Source organism: Hoplias malabaricus, chromosome 9, assembly GCF_029633855.1.
Source record: "Hoplias malabaricus isolate fHopMal1 chromosome 9, fHopMal1.hap1, whole genome shotgun sequence".
NCBI lineage: Eukaryota > Metazoa > Chordata > Actinopteri > Characiformes > Erythrinidae > Hoplias > Hoplias malabaricus.
The window spans coordinates 20,328,752-20,348,716 of record NC_089808.1 but is presented as its reverse complement, the minus strand read 5'-3'; the positions used below and the strand labels follow the sequence as shown (position 1 = coordinate 20,348,716).

Sequence of the window (19,965 nt, the reverse complement as noted above, 5' to 3'; positions counted from 1 at the left end):
ACCTGGTATATGTTAATACTCATTGCTTGATGGTAAGTAGAAAGTCTCAGCCAGCCTCAAAAATATAAGCAAGACCAGGCAAGCCTAGTTGTGCCGGACCGCCATCTGCTGCATAACGTTTTTCACATGTGTCTTTTGGCATTTTAACAAAGGTAAGGTAGTATCCAAAATACATTCCCTACTTATTATAAGCTTTGTTGCTTCATATGAATGTCTTTGTTTACTTGTGTTTTTTTATTCTGTAATATTTTTGTAAAAGAAAGAGGTAATAAATGTAGAAATGAGATCAGTAATTCATAGTTCAAAGTTATAGTTTTTGTGTGTTTGTGTGATCATTTCATTTGTGTGATTATATGTTAAATTGTTAAGAATTTAATGTTTTTTTTTTCATTAGTAGGCTTTGGATGTATTCATAACACACAGTTTGTAGAATCAGTTTGTTCTGTTCATTTATGTAAAAATTTATCCTAGATGATTCTAAGACATTTGTATTTATGAATTATCTATACTTTCAGAGTAACAGCTTACTTAAAAACAAACTTCCATTTTGGTCACTTATGGTAGAACTACAAAAAGCTATATTCATACTCCATGCAAAATATGTAATTTAGTTTCACCTAGCCTCAAACTGAAGCTGGGGATTTTTAAGATAGCACCTGTCTAACATGAATACAGTCACAAGTGTGGCATTTTGCACCAGAACAAATTCTGACAAAAATATTCATACCGTATATCTTCACACTACATCCCCTTTAACAATAATGTTTGAAGCAAAAACACAAACCCTCAAGAAACAATAATGACTTCAGCCAAACTGAAGTTTAGCAGCTATGGCACAAGAGTCAGGCCTCACACATTTCAACAAATTCCGTTTATGGTCAGTCCCTCAGTCAGTAAGTGAAAATGTTTCTTAAGTGCTCTCAACAAGGCAGACTAGGGTTTGAGTCCTGGCCCAGGCAACTACTTTGCAATGTTTACTTAGATGAAATAATTACTAATTGATTGTCACCTTAAATAACCAGCAACATATTGTTAAAGTTACAGACATATAGTCATTTAAAAATTACAAACTACAACAATGGCCCTCATTCATCAAAATTACATTAGGTGCGTTCAAATCTGATGGCAGAATGAGGACCATTTAATATTCAGCTTAGCATACCTATGATCAAATTAACATGTGGTATTAGTGTATGTAATTGGGGGGCTGACGAGTTTACCTATGTGAAAAATGTTTGATCTTCAATAAAATAATTAAAAAGTATATAAATGTTTCATAGTAATATACATAATAACAAAAAGAAGAATAAAATAAAAAAGAAAAGAAGAAGAAGAAGAATACAGAAAATAAAACAACACTAATGATCTGTGCACAAGGTGATCCATTTCAAAAGTGGATGTAGTTATTTTCTTTATATTTTTATATTTTATAAAAACAGAGCACCTCCTTGATGTTCCGTTTAAAGACATATTACACTGTGGTTTAATATATTTCACTGACCAGAAATAGCCCATAAGTAATAGCCAATAAGCCCAGTTAGTGCACTAACAGTGTCAGGAACGAGGGGCGGATTGAAGGAGGCGGACGCATTCGCTAAAACACGGGATATATTTAATAACCAAAGATATAACAAAACACAGGCAAACTACAAAGGGAACTACAAGACGAGGACATAAAATACTGAGACAGAAAATACACTAAACGACAAAACTAGGAAACAAACATGACTTGACTAGAACCGAGAGATAAACGACGCGACATGACAAGACCGGAGAACAATACATAATGAAGTGAAATGAACGACAAACATGACGTGAAACAAGAGGGCTTAAATACAGACACAAACGAGACACACCTGGACAGATAACAAGGAGGACGGGTTAACACATGACACGGACGAGGAGGCGGAACAAAGGCTGAGACTTGAACATAAACAAAACAGAGCCATGTGCAAATAAAGCACATGGCCGGGACAACAGACTGACAGGACGAAGGCGTGACAAACAGCCCCTAATCCACTGCAATAAATCACTGATTTAGAATAAAATCACATGACACAAACACACCATTATACCATCTTAAATATCTATGCATTAAACAAACATTCAATTTGTTGTGATTTTAACAACAAAAATCCTGGTCAGTAGGGGGGCTGTACACTCATGGCTCAACCTCAAACTCCACCTACAAGCAGAGCTACTGGCTCATTTTTGACAGGATTTCATAGTTTCATTGACTCAGAAACATCTGTTTGAATGGTAATGATATGTAAAGGAGCGGGGCTTGATTTCGAACACTGAAGCTGATTCATGAACGCGCTCAAATCTGCCTGTTTCCATGTCATGCAAAAGGTTCATGCATTAGAAAATGAATAGTTTTTACACCATTCAGCACCATCAAATCTGCACTTGTCTTTACGCAACTTTGAATAAGGACCAATATACAGTTGATCATTTATGGGGGGGGGTTACATTATACTCTAGAAACAGACAAAAGTAAGCATTTCTTTCCTGATTTTTTTAAAGCACTGGTTTCATTAGTTTGAATTCAATGACAAACAGAAGAAAAAAAGGAACAAAAAAGGTGCAGAAAAAGAGGAGGCCAAGAAAAGGAGGAATAAGAATAAGACTCTGTGTGATGTCTAGGGGATTATGGGAGCAGAAAGGAGGTTTGTGTTGCAGCAGACACTGAGGGGAAAAAAAGAGAGCCTATGCAAAACAGCACCATCAAATCCAGAGAACTACTTAATCTCATTCATAATTTAAAGCGTCTAATTAGCATACCATCTCCAGCCTACACTCCTCTCTCTGTTCCCCTCATTTTTCTCCAGATATCATGATATCCCATCCTTCCGTTTCCTCTGTAACTTGGCGCATGTTATCTGCTACCCTATCCCCAACCAATCCTTACACATTTCATCAGCACCTATTCGCTATTCTTCCTCCTACGCTCTCTTCTAGTGTTTCTCTTTCCTTCTCCTAACTTCCCCGCTCCCACCTCCTTCCCCTTTGTCTCCTTATCTCTCTCTATTTCTCAACCCCTCCACCATTCTCTGTTCGTTTTCTATTCTTTTTCCGCTCTGTCGCGTCCAATTCCTCTAGGCTTCTCTTCGATGAATCGTTAATGGCACCCCACAGAGAAGGGGGAAGGCCTGGAGATGAAGATAGCAAGATCATGTCAAATAAAGACTTCAGTTTTCCCTTATACTTTTTCTTCTCTCATTCCCTCTATCTCTTTCCAATTTTCTCACTCCCTCTTCTTGATTGTAAAGCCATTTGTTATATGGAGAGAAGGGGATGTACAAAGTGAACCTATGTCCTATAAGAATGTAGAGAAACTGTAGGTGACACTTCCTATGAGTCCTGTGTGTAATTTTGATTATAAACACATCTTAGAAGCAGGAGAAATCATATTCTATTTCTTTGTAAAGTGCACTACATGGGTCTATATATACTTGTATTAAAGCATTACCTATATGTAATACCATATATCAAATTTACAAGTATCCGTGAAACATGATTTGAAAATGGAAGTTTTAAGGCAAGTAAACATAGGAAGTATTATCAAATAGATAAAAACTCTTTAAAAGCAGCAGAAGAAGAGCCTATTATACAGATTGTTATCCTTGTCAAGAACTCCCTGACAGGTTGGAAAAACTTGGTTATGTAAACACACCACTGCTGGGACAAGTAAGGAAGACAGCAAGAGAAAGAGAGACGGGCAGGATAAAAGGGGCAAGAGGGGAAAAGTCAGCCTAGAGCCAATGGAAATCTGTCTCTTTATCAAAGACTTCGCTATCAAAGGCCTCCCAACACAAAAGAGCAGTGGCGTAAACAGGCGCATTAATTATTAACGGACCACGGTGGGCCTGGACCCCATCGAGATGCGATGTGGATTTGGATGATCGCATAAAGCAAGGGGCTCTCCCCAATTACTGCGCTAGTGCACATCAAAGAACACCTACACATTAACACATTCCGTAAGGGGGCGGCCGCCAACTGATTGCATGGAAATGTATGCCATTAAAAAAAGAAGAAACACAATAATCTGCTCTCCTCGCAGAACAGATCAGAGCAAGATCACAATAATAGGGAATATATTACACTGCACAATATCTCCTCTGGAATGTGTTTTTTAGGAGGCCAAAAATATCAATATAAACATGCTTGTAAGAGAACCATTAGCTTTAAAGAAAAGCATTTTAAAGTCACCAGGTCAAGAGAGAGATCAGAGATCATCAGCGAGTAGGTATTTAATATGTGGTCATATCTATTTGGATATGGTGGTCTTATTACTGGTCAGTCCTTAGAAACTCTGGAACAAGCTCTACAAGCTAAAAAGCTATGATTGATAGATTGGTCATTTGATCAAAAGCAAATATACAGAAACACATCACATGTCCCTCCCTAGAAACCCTGACCTACACCTTCAAAGAAAGTCTAGCATTTGAATGTTTAAGATTTTACCCATACAATATTTTAAAATGTATTTTTTAAAATTAAAGTCCAAGACTCAATGCAGCAGCCAGGGTGCTCACTAGAGCTAGAAAATTCAACCTTATAACCCCAGTTTTCTCATCCCTACACTGGCTACCCGTAGAAGTTCGCATTGACTATAAAATACTCTTCTTAGCTTATGAATCTCTAAATGGTTTAGGCCCGCAGTCTCTTACTGAACTTCTCATACCTTATCACCGTCACGTACACTTCGTTCACAGGATGCCCATCTACTCTTAGTTCCTCGCATTAAGAAAAACACTGCAGGAGGAAGAGCCTTTTCTCACAAAGCTCCTCAACTCTGGAATAGCCTTCCGGTTACTGTTCGGGGCTCAGACACACTCTCAATCTTTAAATCTAGATTTAAAAACCTACCTTTTCAAACAAGCTTTTGGTTAATCACTCACTTTCAGGTTACTCCTTCTCTATTAGTGTTCGAGCTAGTTTTCATATTATCACTGCTCTGTATTAACCCTGTCATATGACCATAGCTACAGCTTTTTTAGTTAGATTTCTGGTAACCGCCAATATGCTGTCTGTTGCTGGGTTCTCTTGCCTGACTCACAGGACAATTTTGCCTGTTCTTTACCATGAACCTACTAACATCTGTATTTTTTATTTGTTTCCTTTGTCTGATTTTCTTTCTCCTGTCTTTCTCACGCTTTAGGATGTCCTGCTGCTCTCCAGGTGTTGCCCTGATCCAGCACCTGACCCTGTGTGTCCTGTACAAGATCCTAGCCTTGTCTCATCTACACTATCATGCTTGGCCATGCTGTTTTATCTCAAATTAACTCTGCACCTACTTTTTTCTGCACCGACTCATTTATCACTAATATTCTACATTACTTTACATTCTACATTACTATAACCCATTCATCTGTCATCAGTTCACTTTTACTTCTGTTCTGTTCTCTGTTGTGTCTCCCGAGGAGTATGTGGTGTCAACCCGAGGAGGATGGTTTCCCCGTATGAGTCTTGGTTTCTTCTTCATGTGCTGAGGGAGTTTTTCCTTGCCACTGTTGCCCCTGGCTTGCTCATAGGAGGCTTGGACCCGGATCTCTGTAAAGCTGCTTTGTGAGCGGTATATAAAATGCTATATAAATAAAATTTGATTGAATTGGATTGAATTTGACTCAGACGGTCTATCCCTCAAATAGGCTCCAGCACAAATTGCTCCTTTAAACCAAGTTTCCAGATAACTGATATTTTAGAGACATTAAATTCAACCCTACATGGCTGTGACCCACTAGATAACCTAACCCATGTCCATCAAGAACAAGGGCTAACTGCACAGTGGTGGATCAATCCAGGCAGTACTATTCCACCTGTAATTTGATGCTAGGAGGCATAGTGTGTGAACAAGAACTATCCACTGTGTCCAGCCCTTTGGAGAGGAGACTAAAAGGTCTAGCCACTTGAAGAAGCCATTCAGAGTGTGGGGAAAAGAGACGGAGAGAAAGAGAGGGAGAAGACTTTGGTCTCTGCACTTAATACCACCAATGAAAGCCAGAGAGATGAGCTCTCAGTATTGACCTGTAAATCAGTGCACCGTGGCAAACTGTTGACTTCAAAGGGAGACATGGAGACACTCAGAGAGAGAAACAAGAGATAAAGGAAAAGAGAGAGAGAGAGAAAAAAAATATGTAGAGAGAGAGAGTGAGAGAGAGAGAGAGAGAGAGAGAGAGTGAGAGAGAGAGAGAGAGAGAGTGGGAGAATATAGAAAGGCTTAGAAAGAAGTGGCATGTGCAAAGCAGAAGGGGACAGGGTTTATATAAATCATAAGTTGTCTGCACTTCAAACGTGGCACAGAATTCAAAGAGTGCTGGGCATATGTCGGCAACCTGCCCAAGAGACTCTATGAGCCTGACAGTGGCAGCCCAGTCCTCACTCTCTCTCACTCTCTCCTTGGCACATCACCCAGTACCTGCCCAGCTTGCCTGCCAGAACTCAGGTCACTACCTCTACAACATGGCCTGCCCATCAGGGGCTGTCGAGAGCTAGTGAAGATTCATGTGCCACAGCGTATTTATCACCATTAGTGTAACATCCGAAGAGAGAAAAGAACAATCAGCTTTTCTTTTCATTATGAGTCCAAAAATTCCTACAAAAAGTCCTTCAAAGTCCTTCTTCTACTCAGTTCCTTTAGTCAGTTGCATTTGAAGATCTTTAAACCCAAAAGCCAAGTCCTAAAAACTCCCATTTACATTTATTGCATTTAGGAGACACTGTTGCATTTGGTGTAATTAAACTAGATACATTTGTCTGATATGGGTGAGATTCCTTTGGCTGAACATAGGTAGTTCACTTCTACAACCTATGATACAAAACAAAATCCTCTTGATAAACAAACTAAAAGTGAAACTACCTATGCTTGCTACAGCTTGTTTTCTCTGGCTGCACCTATCTAGATTTTCCCTACAAGCCACTGTATGAACAGCTACATTGTTAAAATGCCAGACAGCACCAGCTGGAATTTAACAAATTTGGTTGATTTGTTTGACTCTTGATCCTTTATCTATTTATCTTGATTATTTTACCCTAAAAATGAATGGCTAATAGTAGACATTACCTACATCTGGGACCCACTGTAAGAGCAATGCCTTCTGGAAAACAAGCACAAAAATGTTGGGTTAAAAGGCCACAACTGCCACAAACATCACTAAGTTTAATGGGCATGTCCAGCTTAGGTTCTCTGGATGAACCTTGGTAAGGCTTGCCTGTAGAACCTTGTGTAGAAATAGTGTGTTCTCACAGCTCCAGGGACCTGGAGGTTGTGGGTTCGCTTCCCACTCCGGGTGACACACGTTGGTAGGTGGATTGGTGACTTAAAATTGTCCGAATGTGTGTGTGTGTCTGTGTTGCCCTGTGACAGGGTGTATTCCTGCCTTACACCCAATGATTCCAGGTAGGCTCTGGACCCACTGCGACCCTGAATTGGATAAGCAGTTACAGATAATGAATGAATGAATTTTCTAATTGCAATTGATTCTGGTACTTTTAGGGACATTCCTGACATTAATTATGGAGCATTTGCAGGAGACGAATGAGCCAGGGTATCCCTGTCCCCATGCCAAGGAATGTCTGCCTGAATTGGACAGACATGGACTTGGAGTAGCCTGAATGCTCTGGAACTCAAGTAGATGTCACCTGCTATTATATAGACAGAAAGTACCAAAGCATCATGATGAAGTTATAGATTTGCATCTTCTGACTCTTGATCAAAATATGAACTTTCTCGCTTGAACCCACTGAAAGACAACAACTTGTCTAACTGGGTACAAATCTACAAATCCAGAACCTGCAGCTGGATATGTCAAGCATTACTTGGTTCAGGTTGGACCCTCCAGGATGGGACATCTGCTTCTAGAAATTGTAAAGAACTAGGATATTATTGTTCTGATAATCAAAAAATGTTATTATCTGGCTATGATGCCAATGAACGGCTGATTTACAAATAGTTAAGCTTGGTTCTGTTTGGGATCACTGGCTAAAACTAAGAGACCATGTTCTCTAGGGTCAATATCTAGCTGATTTTGAATGCATGTACATCATACAGCTTGGATTCTCTTCCGTTTTGTAGCAGCAACCTGCTTCATCCACATGTACATCAATGTACCTTTTGATCTAACCATCTAAAAATGGATTTGCTTGGTCAACAGGAAAAGGAATGTCTGGCTGATTTTGATGGACCTAATCTTGGTTCACCTTTGGTTGTCTGACAAGATACCCCTGTAAGCACAGTGGCTGAATCTAGTGGACATGTACTTTGGTTCAGCATAGTTGGCTTACTCTTGATCATTAATGTACCATGAAAAACAACCCAGAGATACAAGCTGTTGTTGGTCCTGTTTGTTCAGATGAAGGAATACAGGCTTCATTGTAGTGTTTCACACTACTCAGACTAATACATTTATGACCATGTCAACAAATCTGCTTTGTACTGTATTGAAGTGACTCATATTGAACTGCTCTCAGAGAAAGCAAGGGACAAATATGACACATGTACTCCAGATTCACAGTTGAAAAGTCAGACAAAGCCATTCACAGGATCCATCAAACTTTAAGATTGGGTTAGAGATACGTTCTTGTCAGTCTCTCGTCCTTTCATGTGTCTGTTTTGCCCACCATGTGCTCTTGCACATGGTTCTGCTTATTATTGTTCCTGTCTCTGCCCTAGTCCCGCCTTAGCTCTACCCCCTCATCAGTGTCTCGTTTGTATTCCTGCCCCCTCGTTATCTGTCTCAGGTGTCCTTGTGTGTATTTATGTTCCTTTGTCTCAGACTTTCTTTGTTGGACATTCCTCATTCCCTTTCAAGTGAAGTTAGTGGTGCTCTTTTGTTTCCCCTTGAAGCTAATATCCTATTAGTCTAGTCTGTTTGTAACTCTTGTCAGTCTTTGTACCTCTTGTCTGTTTCCTCTTTCACTAGTCTGTTTGTCTCGTCTGTTCCTCTTTCACATTACATGCTATTCTCTCTCTAGTCTGTTTGTCTGACCTGTTCCTCTTTCCTCTCTCTAGTTGGTTTGTCTCATCTGTTCCTCTTTCACATAACATGCTATTGCTCTCTCTCTCTAGTCTGTCTTGTCTGTTCCTCTTTTATGTTGCATGCTATTCCGTTGTCTCTCTAGTCTGTTTCTCTTGTCTGTTTTCATTTCCCTTGGTATGCTTGTCTGGTCTGATTGTTTCCTTTATTATGCTTCATGTGCTTGTTTGGTTTGTGTCTCTTGTCTCAAGTCTGGTGTCTTTATTGTCTAGTTCTCTCTGTAACTATGTCTCTAGTCTAGGTTTAGTCCGTTTCTAGCTCTCTGTCTAGGTTTAGTCTGTTTCTAGCTCTTAGTCCAAGTCTCTCTGTCTAGGTCTTTCTTTGTCTAAGTATCCTGTCAAGTAATCCAAGTCTCTCTGCTTAATTTTTTTTTTCAATACGTCTATTGTGTTATGCATTTGCGTCTGCCCGGTCCTGACAATGTCCAACCATTTAAAGGATGCAGCTAACACAGCCAATTCTTCTGAGGAAGTAGTGAGTAATCCTTTTGCTGGGTGTGCTATTTGTTGGACTCCATTCAGTACAGGTCCTTGAGATCCTGTGGGGTATGTTTTAGAGGCTATGATGTCCCCCACACACTGTAAGCAATGGAGCCGGTGGAAGCAGCATGCTGGAGTCTCACCTTGCTGGAGGACTACACCCTCAGGTCCAGGGAAATTGAGGGGTTAAGGGCTGGTGATGTTGTACTCAAACCTCAGGACAAATCTTTGTTTAAGGAAGTCCTTCATGAATGCGCCCATCAGACCCCCTAAACCCTCAACAGCTCAAACACATGCCCAGCAAGCAGCCCAAGCCCCTGCCTCCGTGGATGTCGTTGCAGAGCCTCCTGACCCCATGGAGACACTTGCAAGACTCGCTGCCACTCTGAATGCCCTTCAAAGGTGACACCTCACCTCTTCCTGCGCCGGCGGTGTCCCCCGCGGTCTCTATTCTAGTTCCTGTGCTGGCAGCTTCAGCCGCTCCTGTCGCTGTGATGGAGTGAACCACGCCACTCCTGTCCCTGCAAAGGCGGGAAAACCCAGCTGATCCTGTTCCAGTGAAGGTGGCGAACACCGCCACTTCTGTTCCTGTGGCTTCGGCTGCTTCTGTTCCATGACTGTGGCCCTGGCCACCTCTGTTCATGTCCTTAGATTGGCCCCAAGGACTTCAGGGTCAATTCCTGGAGCTGTGCCAGAATTTTTGCCAGTCCTGTGCACTCCCCAATGATTGTTTTTGTACCTCTTTGTGCCTGTTTTAGTCCCAGTCTCTGTCCATGTCCTAGAACCTGTCTGCTTTTGTCTTTGTCCTGGTCCCTGTCACCATGTTTGTCAGTCCCAGTGAATGTCCTTGTCCCTGTTCCCCTGCCAAGTCCTGTCCAGTCTCCTTTGTCTAGTTATGTCCTGTCTCATTGTGGAGTCCTCTCCAGTCCCTGTTCCAGTCTGGTGTCTCGTCTCCTGTTTCCAGTTCAGTCTCTGTTCCTGTTTTGTCCCCAGTTCAGTCTTCTGTACCCACTCCAGTCCGTTCCTCTCTTCAGTCCAGTGTTTTGGCACGCGTCTCTAGTTTTGTCTTCTCCTGAGTCCAGTCTCTTGTTCTCTTTTGTCAGTTGCCTGTCTAGTCTCAGGTTTCATCTCCTGTTGCTCCCCTTTTGTCAGTCTCCTGTCCAGTCTCCTGTTTCCAGTCCTGTCATGTCCCCAGCTCAATTTCCTATGTCTGTTGCTGTCTTGTCCTGTCACCTGTTGGTTCATTTGTTCCATCAGTCTTGTTTTCCAGGCTCCTCTCCTGCGCCAGCTCCTGGGGATCTAGGTTTAAGCTCCCCTGGAGATGCGCATTTAGGAGGGGGCATCTGACATGCCCTGGTCCGGTCATGTGTCTGTTTTCCCCACCATGTGCTCTTGCTCATGGTTCTGTTTATTGTTCCTGTCTCCACCCTAGTCCTGCCTTAGCTCCAACCCCTAATCAGTGTCTCCTTTGTAATCCTGCCCCCCTCGTTATCTGTCTCAGGTGGCCTTGTGTGTATTTAGATTCCTTTGTCTCAGACTTTCTTTGTTGGACATCCCTCATTCCCTTTCACTTCAGATCAGTTAGTGTTTGTTTTGTCACTAACTTGACACCAGTACCCTTTTAGTCTAGTCTGTTTGTAACTCTTGTCAGTCTTTGTACCTCTCATCTGTTTCTTCTTTCACTAGTCTGTTTGTCTAGTCTGTTTCTCATTCATGTTGCATACTATTCCGTTGTCTCACGTGTTTTCCTTTCCCTTGGTATGCCTGTCTGTTTCCTTCATTGTTCTTGTTTAGTTTTTCTGTTTGTGTCTTTACTCAGTCTAGTTCTGTTTGGGCTCATATGTATCTGTCTCTGTCTAGGTCTTTCTTTGTCAAGTATCCTGTCAAGTTATCAGAGTTTCTCTGCTTGTTACCTTTTGTTTCAATAAGTCTATTGGGATATGCATTTGTGTCCGCCTCCATCGGTCTGTCTGGTCCTAAAAGTTCTATTGTACCTTCATGACCCTCCAACTCTCTCTCTTCTTGTCTCTACAAGGGTCACAGCTGCTGTCTCAACTACAATGAAGTCTCAGTATCTTTTCCAAAATGCTTTGCAAAGACTACTATTATTACACTTCATATCAAAGGCTGTCAAAATCCGACACCCACCAATGCCTCAGCTATCTGTCATACCTTCATAATGCCCATTCAATCACAAGGTCTCACAAGAAACCCAAGCAGATCCTCATGAACAGGAAGGAGGCCCAAGATCCTGGTGCTGTGGCAAGGACAATAACTGTAGTAACACTGTTCTGCCTGAAACTGTAATAATTTATAATTTTATAGCCTTTGTCCGACCAGTTAAGGTCAGTACTTGTTCAGTCAGCTGTCAGAATGGTTTCACACATCTCACATGTTACACATCATATTTCCATACACACAGCTTTCTGTGGGAAGAAGTCATTATCATCAATCTTAAGTTGATAAAACCACAAGACTTCCAACAAGTGGCTATATCAATCTGTAGGCTCTGTTTTTAGATGGGCAGATGGTTAACCTTCTAGCTAGTTTCACACTTCAGAGCTACTTTTTAATGTTTTGAGGAGGTGGTGCAGTCTCAATCTAGCAGTGCTGCAATACTGTCACACTTGATCCAGTGCCATACACTACTCACTACTGTCAAAACTTTGGAGGTACAGTCAAGATACATATCATCGCTGTCCAAAATTGTCATTTCATTGGAGAAGTAAAAAACCTTAACCTTCAATGGAAGTTATTCCAAGTACTTTTGGAGCATTTCTATCGGTCGATTCATTATGAAATTTACATACAAACAGAGGAAATGCTGCTGTGTTTGAATGAGGAAGTACACTCAAAAATCAACAAAATTGAAATTCATATTGTCATTTGGGCAGTGACGATATGTTTTGGAGTTGTCTTTTGCTATAGCAGCTATCTTTTGCTGTAATCACTTATCTATTTAATATCAATATTAAAGCATTCAATTTTCAGAAAATATTAAATATATTTCCAAATTTTATTTATATGATTATACAATGCCAGTAACTAGTTGTGTATAAAACTTGGATATGAATGCAGTTTTTTTAAGTCATTAAATTTGCATACTCACATCTGTGGGCAATTTCATGCACTCACCCAGTCACTCACTCACACACATCTATGGGCAATTTCACACAGGTAGTCCACCTACCAACATGTGTTTTTAGATTTTGGGAGGACGGCAGAGGAAACCCAAGCTTATCACAGATATTGACCCGAGGCAGAGACAATACCTGTGTGTTATCTTTACTGTTTTTATATTTAAGATACATTTTAAGCTGCATCAACTCTATAGAAACAGTAAATGTTTGTGAACATCTGATGATCCATTGTGTCCCCTTTGTCTACAATAACACATTTTCCAAAAACTGTCCTGTTGTGTTGGTTGCCAAACACTGCCAGGCTTTTCTGAATCTTGATAATCTTGATAGACCACTGATAATCTCACCAATAAACCTGGCCCTACAGCTTTTTCTCTACTGAAATTGTTTGGTATATTTTTAGCTCAATCTATATAGCAGTCTGATCTGTATAGTAGACCTATGAATTAAGTGGAATTGAGTGGAAGTATGTGGTACTTGCTGGATTCCTACGGAAATCCTAATATTATTGAACATTACATTTTACATCTATGACATCTCGCAGATGTTCTTATCCAGTTTGACTTGCAGTTCTGATTATATTACTGATATAAGCAATGGTAGTGTGAGGAGTCTCACCCAAGGATTTTTTTTTGGAGTAGCATGGTGTGTTTACCCTAGCAAGGAATCAAATCCTAGTCGTCTGCAGAAGGCAATGGTGTTTTATCCTACACTACACCAACCACTGAGTAAGTATCACTTTGAGTGTCTGGTTTAAATTTAATGTTATGAAGATCATGGGAAATGTAGTCCACTATCTAATCCTATGCCACATTGCATTAGTTTGAGAGCAGAGAGATGTATGTTGCTGCAGTGCTGCTCCAAGCCATGCTCTTAACAAAACTACTCATCACGGCTAAGCGACTCCAGAGTAGAGGCTTGCTTTTTAGAGGCTTTGTGTGAGTTGGTGCGAGTGCATGGGTGACAGCGAGGACAGCGTTATTATGAGAGAGAGAGAGATGGCTGTCATGTCACTCGCTGTAGCAGTCACTGTCTCTAATCGGGCCATTATTAGACGGGGATGTGCGAGGCGAGGCATTGGAAGGAGAAGTGAAGCAGTGGAATGAGCTAAATAATTGAGGGGAAGGAAAAGGCAGTAGTCAGAGCATCAAAACCAAGGCGATTCCACCCGTCCCTTCAAATCCCTTGCTTTTATCCCAATATTTTTTTCAGCACGAGTCACGAGGGTGAGCCTCCTTTCCAAAATATCCTGCTTTCTTCCAGCGTCTCTCCAATACTCTCTGAAATCAAAGGTATCAATAGGTAGTCTCTCTCTCATTTGCTTCAATGACATCCTCTGCTCTTCTGTGACAGTTTTCAGTGCAATGTTGGCAGCAGGGATTCCATAGCAGCAACTAGGGAAATATTGAGGTCAAGTACTGATAGTGGATGATTAGTTCTGGATCACAAACACTACTCTAACCCATCCCAAAGGCATTAGATGGAGATCCATCACTGAAAATGCACTTCCACTGCTTCATAGCCCAGTGCTGATGAGCTTTATATCCTTTTTGCCAATGTGTAGAATTGGGCATGGTGACCTTAGCTTATTTGTAGCTGCTCTAAAGAATCCCATGTTTTTTCATGCTTTTCTATGGAGATTATAAAGCTGTGTGCATTCATAATTATAAGGAAGTGTTTACATTTTTTGGGAACATAATGTCATAACCTAGCTCTACAGATATGTGGTACGCTTGACCAGCCATTACATAATCTAACAATTTTATTTACCTCTTTTTTTTTTTTTAAACACTTCCAAAAATCGACTGTATTCACTTTCTATGATGACTGAGTGGCTGAGTTGTATCACTGTATTAAAAAAAAACCATTGAGGGCTGCACATTATCTTGGCTTGCTTTCATTTTGAATAGGTCTATGCTTAACAATTGGCTATATTACAGCCACCAAAACTGTCATATTATGTCATACACATAAAAGTGATTTTACTGACACAAAAAGCATCTTTAGGCTGTAAAAATTGGAGTCAAAATTGGTAGATGGTGTTGATATACGACTATGAGAATATTACCCAAATTATGGTCTTTTAATGATATTTCTTTACATAAAATATCCCTTCACACAAACACACTTTTGTCCTCTCCTTGACGGAAAGCATTCCAAGCAATATATTTTCATAGTGTGGCCTGGGGGTCATTGCTGAAGTCTGGGCATCTTGTATTCATGTTTTTTTGTGTGTGTGTGTATGCGAGAGAGAGTTGTGTTTTCAGTAGCTGTCAGCGGCAGTAGGCTGGCAACACTTGACACACACAGACAGCAATGATACCAGCGCGCGCGCACACACACACCTCAGGGGACAAAGAGTAAAGGGTGGCAGACGCAGACTAAGGGCAGAACCCATTCTGTCCATATCAAACAGACTGTGTGTCTCGCTAGTCTACACTGCAAAAATGATCTCTGATTAAGGGGAATCATCTTACATCTAGTGAATATATCTAATATTTCTCAATATTAAGTTATAGGCAATAATAATAAAATATCATTTTTAATCACATTTCTAGACAATCTGGCTTGTTTTGAGGGATTTAATAAAGATAAAGGGTTTTAATTTGGCTTGGTTCTAGAATCAAAGCAAGTGAAATGATCTGCCAATGGATAAAATTACTTTAAACAAATAAATCCTAGGTTAGAAATCGTATAATATTCTTATAACAATCTCTTAATGAGATGTATTTGATATACTGACTGTATTTAAGATGATTTCGCAAGTTACAGTATGATGTTCTGCAGTGTAAAAACCATATAAACTTACAGGTCTAAAATTGGACTTTGCTGTACTTTGCAAACCCATAAAAAAATCCCATCACCGAAGTACTGAGATGGCAAAAATTGAAATTCATGTAATGCAAAAGAGAGAAGATGGAAGGAATGCAGAGATGAGAGAGGGAGATGGGGGAGAGATCAGAGAGAAGAGCTGATGATGGGAGAGAAAACGCGGAAGGGGAAGGGGGAGGGGGAAGACACTAATAGAGATGGACAGACCATCAGAGAACGGAGACAAAAGAGAGACAAAGAAAGAGCATGTCACAGCTATACTGACTTAATTGCAGCAGTAATCCACAAATTTTTCAACATTCTCACATACGTTAGTTAAGATACAGTAAACAAAGAGACTCAGAGGGGCTGAATGTGAAATGTCATGGTAAAAAGAAAAAGAAAACTTGGGGAGTGTTCACATTTGTCAGGTTTAATTTGACTGGCCAGATTGAAGTGAATTTATTGAACTGGTGGAGTTCCTTGAAAATAGCAATGCAAAACAGACAAAAGATAACTAAAGACCAAACTACTGTTGTAGTCAAGACCTCTACAGCTGAGTTGAAGTCGAGACTGAAACACATCAAGTCAGAGTCAAGACTGAGACCAAAATACATTGAGACTGAGTCAAGACCAAAACGGGGAAACATCAAGTCTTGGACAAGAATAAACCAGATTAAAGATTTAGATGAGGAAACATCAAATCTGAGCCAAGTCCAAGTCTATGACATATAAAATCTGAGTGAATTTGGAGACTTGATTAGAACACATTTAGTCTGAGTCAAGACCAAGAACAGGAAGCATAGGCTCTGAGACAAGTCCAAAACAAAATCTGAGTGAGTACCAAGACCAGGACGCACTGAGATTGAGTCAGCACTGAGAAAGAGACACATCAAGTCTGAGTCAAGATCAAGACTAAGAAAACAGATTGCACTTATCCACTGAACTCGACTCTACTGAGCTCTTTTGTTTTTCCATTATGCAAATATGTTACCCTGTATGTGGAACCAGGTTCTCTTAAAAAAAATCACTCTATTGTGGTTCCAAGCACGCCGAGTAAGCACTAAATATGACGTGTAAACTTTGCAGAGCGCTGTTTGGCCAGAGAGGCTTGTCAATCACAACAAAATACTGACACCCAACACAAACAAGCCAGTAAAATAGTCAAACTACACCCATAAAACTTAAGAGACTACAAAATGTCCTTTGAGCATTGCCATAGATTAACCTCTTTTGGTTCCATAAAGCACTACATTTCCATGACCACGGCATCACTCACAGAACCCTTTTAAAGAGTGTACAGAAGAGATCACATTGGTTTTCACACATGTCATAATATTATGCAACTTTTTTCACATACAATTAGTTCATTCCTAAATGAAAAGGCTTTGAAGAGGACCTGTGTGACATGAATTACAATGTGAACTTCCAAACAGTAAAATCTTTGGATTTTAGATTGGATTTAAGCCATTTTTAGGTTCTATATGAATGTAGTCGGTTAATGTTTACACCTTAACCGTTTCCCTTAAAATGAGTAGGCGTTTACTCAGAGGATGTGAGATGCCTATCACTGTATTTGTTATCCGCTGTATGAACAGCAGTTGACACTCAACAGGAAATAAGCATATTGCCTCACCCTGTGTGTATGTGTAGGTGGGTGGGTGTGTGGGTAGGTGGATGTGTGTGTAGTCAGAAACTGACACAGATGATGACTTGAATCTCTGTGGAATCAGTGCCAGGCTTCTGTGTGTGGTTGCTGTCTCTATGGCTACACACACACCCACTCTACATCTGACTTTAACATATATATATATATATATATATATATATATATATATATATATATATATATATATATACACACACAGACACACCCTAAAACTTACCTCACATGCACACACACTCTCTCCACCCCTCTGCCAGGTCTCTATCTCCACAGCGACAACAACAGATTCAACAGCCAATGCAATACTCACAACTCAGCAGGAGGCTCCAACAATTTCTGCCCTGCTGTGTTTAAGAGTGTGTGTGTGTGTGTTCTTATGTGTAGCACTTTACGTCACACCCAGCCAAATTGCTTTTATCATTGATCCCGCTGACCGAATGCACTTTGGCAAACTAGTAAACAAGCCCCCACTTGGAAGCAGCAACTCCTAACAAAGCTCCACTCCAACAACATGTTCTAGGATTCTGATATATATCCAGACATTTCAAGACACCTCTTTATAACAAGCGAATTTGGCTAATTTAAATTAAAGGTAAAAACTCAAGCTGAGTGGTACCCAGCCCTCTCTGTGTCTGAAAAATGCAAGTTAGGGGGTGGAACTTAACTGTGTGTGTGTGTAGATGGGGTGGTAGTCTCAGCTACAGAGGCTCTGCCCACAAGTAGACAGATAGTCTGATACTTTCAGTGCTTTAAAGGCAACATACACAATTTTAATTAAAAAAAATAAAACACTTTTTATAAAATCCTGAAGATGTCTCATCACCATTTCCTAGCTCTCCACTCTGTTTGTGTCCTTGAAACTGGTCTTGTGTGTTTACGAAAACCCAGCATCTGTAAACAACAAACTGTCTCGGTCCAGTATGCTAGGCTTTCTCTCTCTGTTCATGGCAGGGAATCTGCAGATTTTTCAACTCCAAATGTTGAAAAGCATGAACTGAGGATATTGCTCTATACCTGCTCAATAGGTGGATAATATTGATTTATTTTGCTGTTTCTGATCACTTAAATTTGCATGTCTCCAAATTCAAGAGACAGTTAACTGTATTACCAAAAGTGCTACATAAATAAACAACTCGATTTACAAATGAGTTTCTGCGGTAATTCAAACAGTGTTTTTCCCATCAAACATAAAAACTTAAAACTTAAAAGATGCAAAGCTTCTGAGCATAAACAATCGAGAGAGAACAAAATAGAATCCGGCCATCATAAACATTTAAGCTGACCTCAGTGTCAGGATTCTGCCAGCTGCATTCTGATTGACTATATTTACATCTACATATACACACTTCTGATACTCATTGTTGTCCTGGCTCTGCTACTGGTCCGATGTGACAAATACTGCCTCCCGCTATGTGCCATGTCAAAATAGCAGAATTGTGATTGGTCCTGTTGCGTATCAGTCAAATTTCTTTTACTGCAGTAGTACTTGGTTCTTGCTTTAAAGAGTCTAGCTTTGCGAGACAAGTGGAGTGGTGACAATCATGCAGAAAGGTATGCCTTATGCTAAATATGGACAGCTTAGACAAGGCACACACTGTGCAACTTGTTTGAGAATTGGAGGAGAGCTATGACAGGATTGAGAACATATGTAGTGGTCTCTAAAGCATTTTCAGCTCACTCTCTGTATTCTGTGACTTCCATGTCAAGAAATCAGCTCACAAGGCTTCTCAAACTGCAAGACAAGCAATCAAAATTTTGGCCATCCGGACATCCCACTGCTGACTCAGATCATTTGAGAAATTAATCGGGCGTCACTTGAACCCTGAAATTTCAGGCTGCAGAGAGCAGGTAGAAGAGTAGGAGCAGCTCTGCTGAGGCAAACTGCGCTCTCTGCAGGCAAGCTTCTGCTAGGGCTAACCATGCTCTCCTCGGTTATCACTACTGTCTGCAGATAAAAAGCTAATGCCTAAGAATGTCCTTGACAGGGGGCTATTTCCTTCTCCTATTGTGTTGATTGAATGATGAGTCGTATAGCTGGGGCAGGTTATGATATTGGTATAGGCTATTAGAAAATAGTATGGGTTATCATATCAGACCCTCAGTTGGAGAGTCATTGAACAGGCCAGAAAGCCCATGCTCAGCTGAATCGATGTTGTATATAATGAAGTACAATATGTTGTGTAGAGGTATGCTGGTGGTAGGTCTAAATCGGAGACAAATCCATACTTGACCTACCAGTATCCTGTCTTCTGATTTGCCATTCTTATTCTCCACTTTGACCGATCTGGTCACCTTGACGGATGGCTTGTCGACTACTCTTCTAATGCTTTCTGTAAAAGAGAAAATTTGAGGTTAGAGGTCAGAAACCATGCATCCACACTTACCACACATACTCACTCCTTGCTTCAGCATATTCTCTGCTGGACTCTGTACTACACCTTGCTATAAATAAGCAGAGCCTGCGTGTTTAATACACTCCCCCGCGTTTCATTGTTACACTGTGCGTTGGTGTGAGTCTCTGATATGTTCCCAGTATGAAATGGCAAGGTGGAAGGAATCACAATGCTGAAGACCAAGCATCTGGGTCTGGGTTTTAAGGCATCTTTAAAAAGTTCATGTGGGGGCAGTACTTCACCTTCATTGCTCAGCTATAATCACAGTTATGAAATGAGCATGGCACACTCTCAAAGCATAGGGTCTGTTCTGGAAGGGGAGGGTGAGAGAGAGAGAGAGAGAGAGAGAGAGAGAGAGAGAGAGAGAGAGAGAGAGAGAGAGAGAGAGAGAGAGAGAGAGAGAGAGAGAGAGAGGAAGATAAGAAGGGGAGGGGGAGA

At 40.6% G+C, this 19,965-nt stretch overlaps 1 protein-coding gene across 2 annotated transcripts in view; it reads right to left on the bottom strand.

Annotated features, from left to right (window-relative positions):
* carmil3 (capping protein regulator and myosin 1 linker 3) overlaps window positions 1–19,965 on the bottom strand; it is a 100,342-nt gene that overhangs the window by 73,572 nt on the left and 6,805 nt on the right. For both annotated transcript variants that reach the window (XM_066681083.1, XM_066681084.1), the window contains exon 2: window positions 19,370–19,464. In XM_066681083.1, coding sequence (XP_066537180.1) covers window positions 19,370–19,464 — 95 coding nt within the window. The remainder of the gene's footprint in view (window positions 1–19,369; window positions 19,465–19,965) is intronic.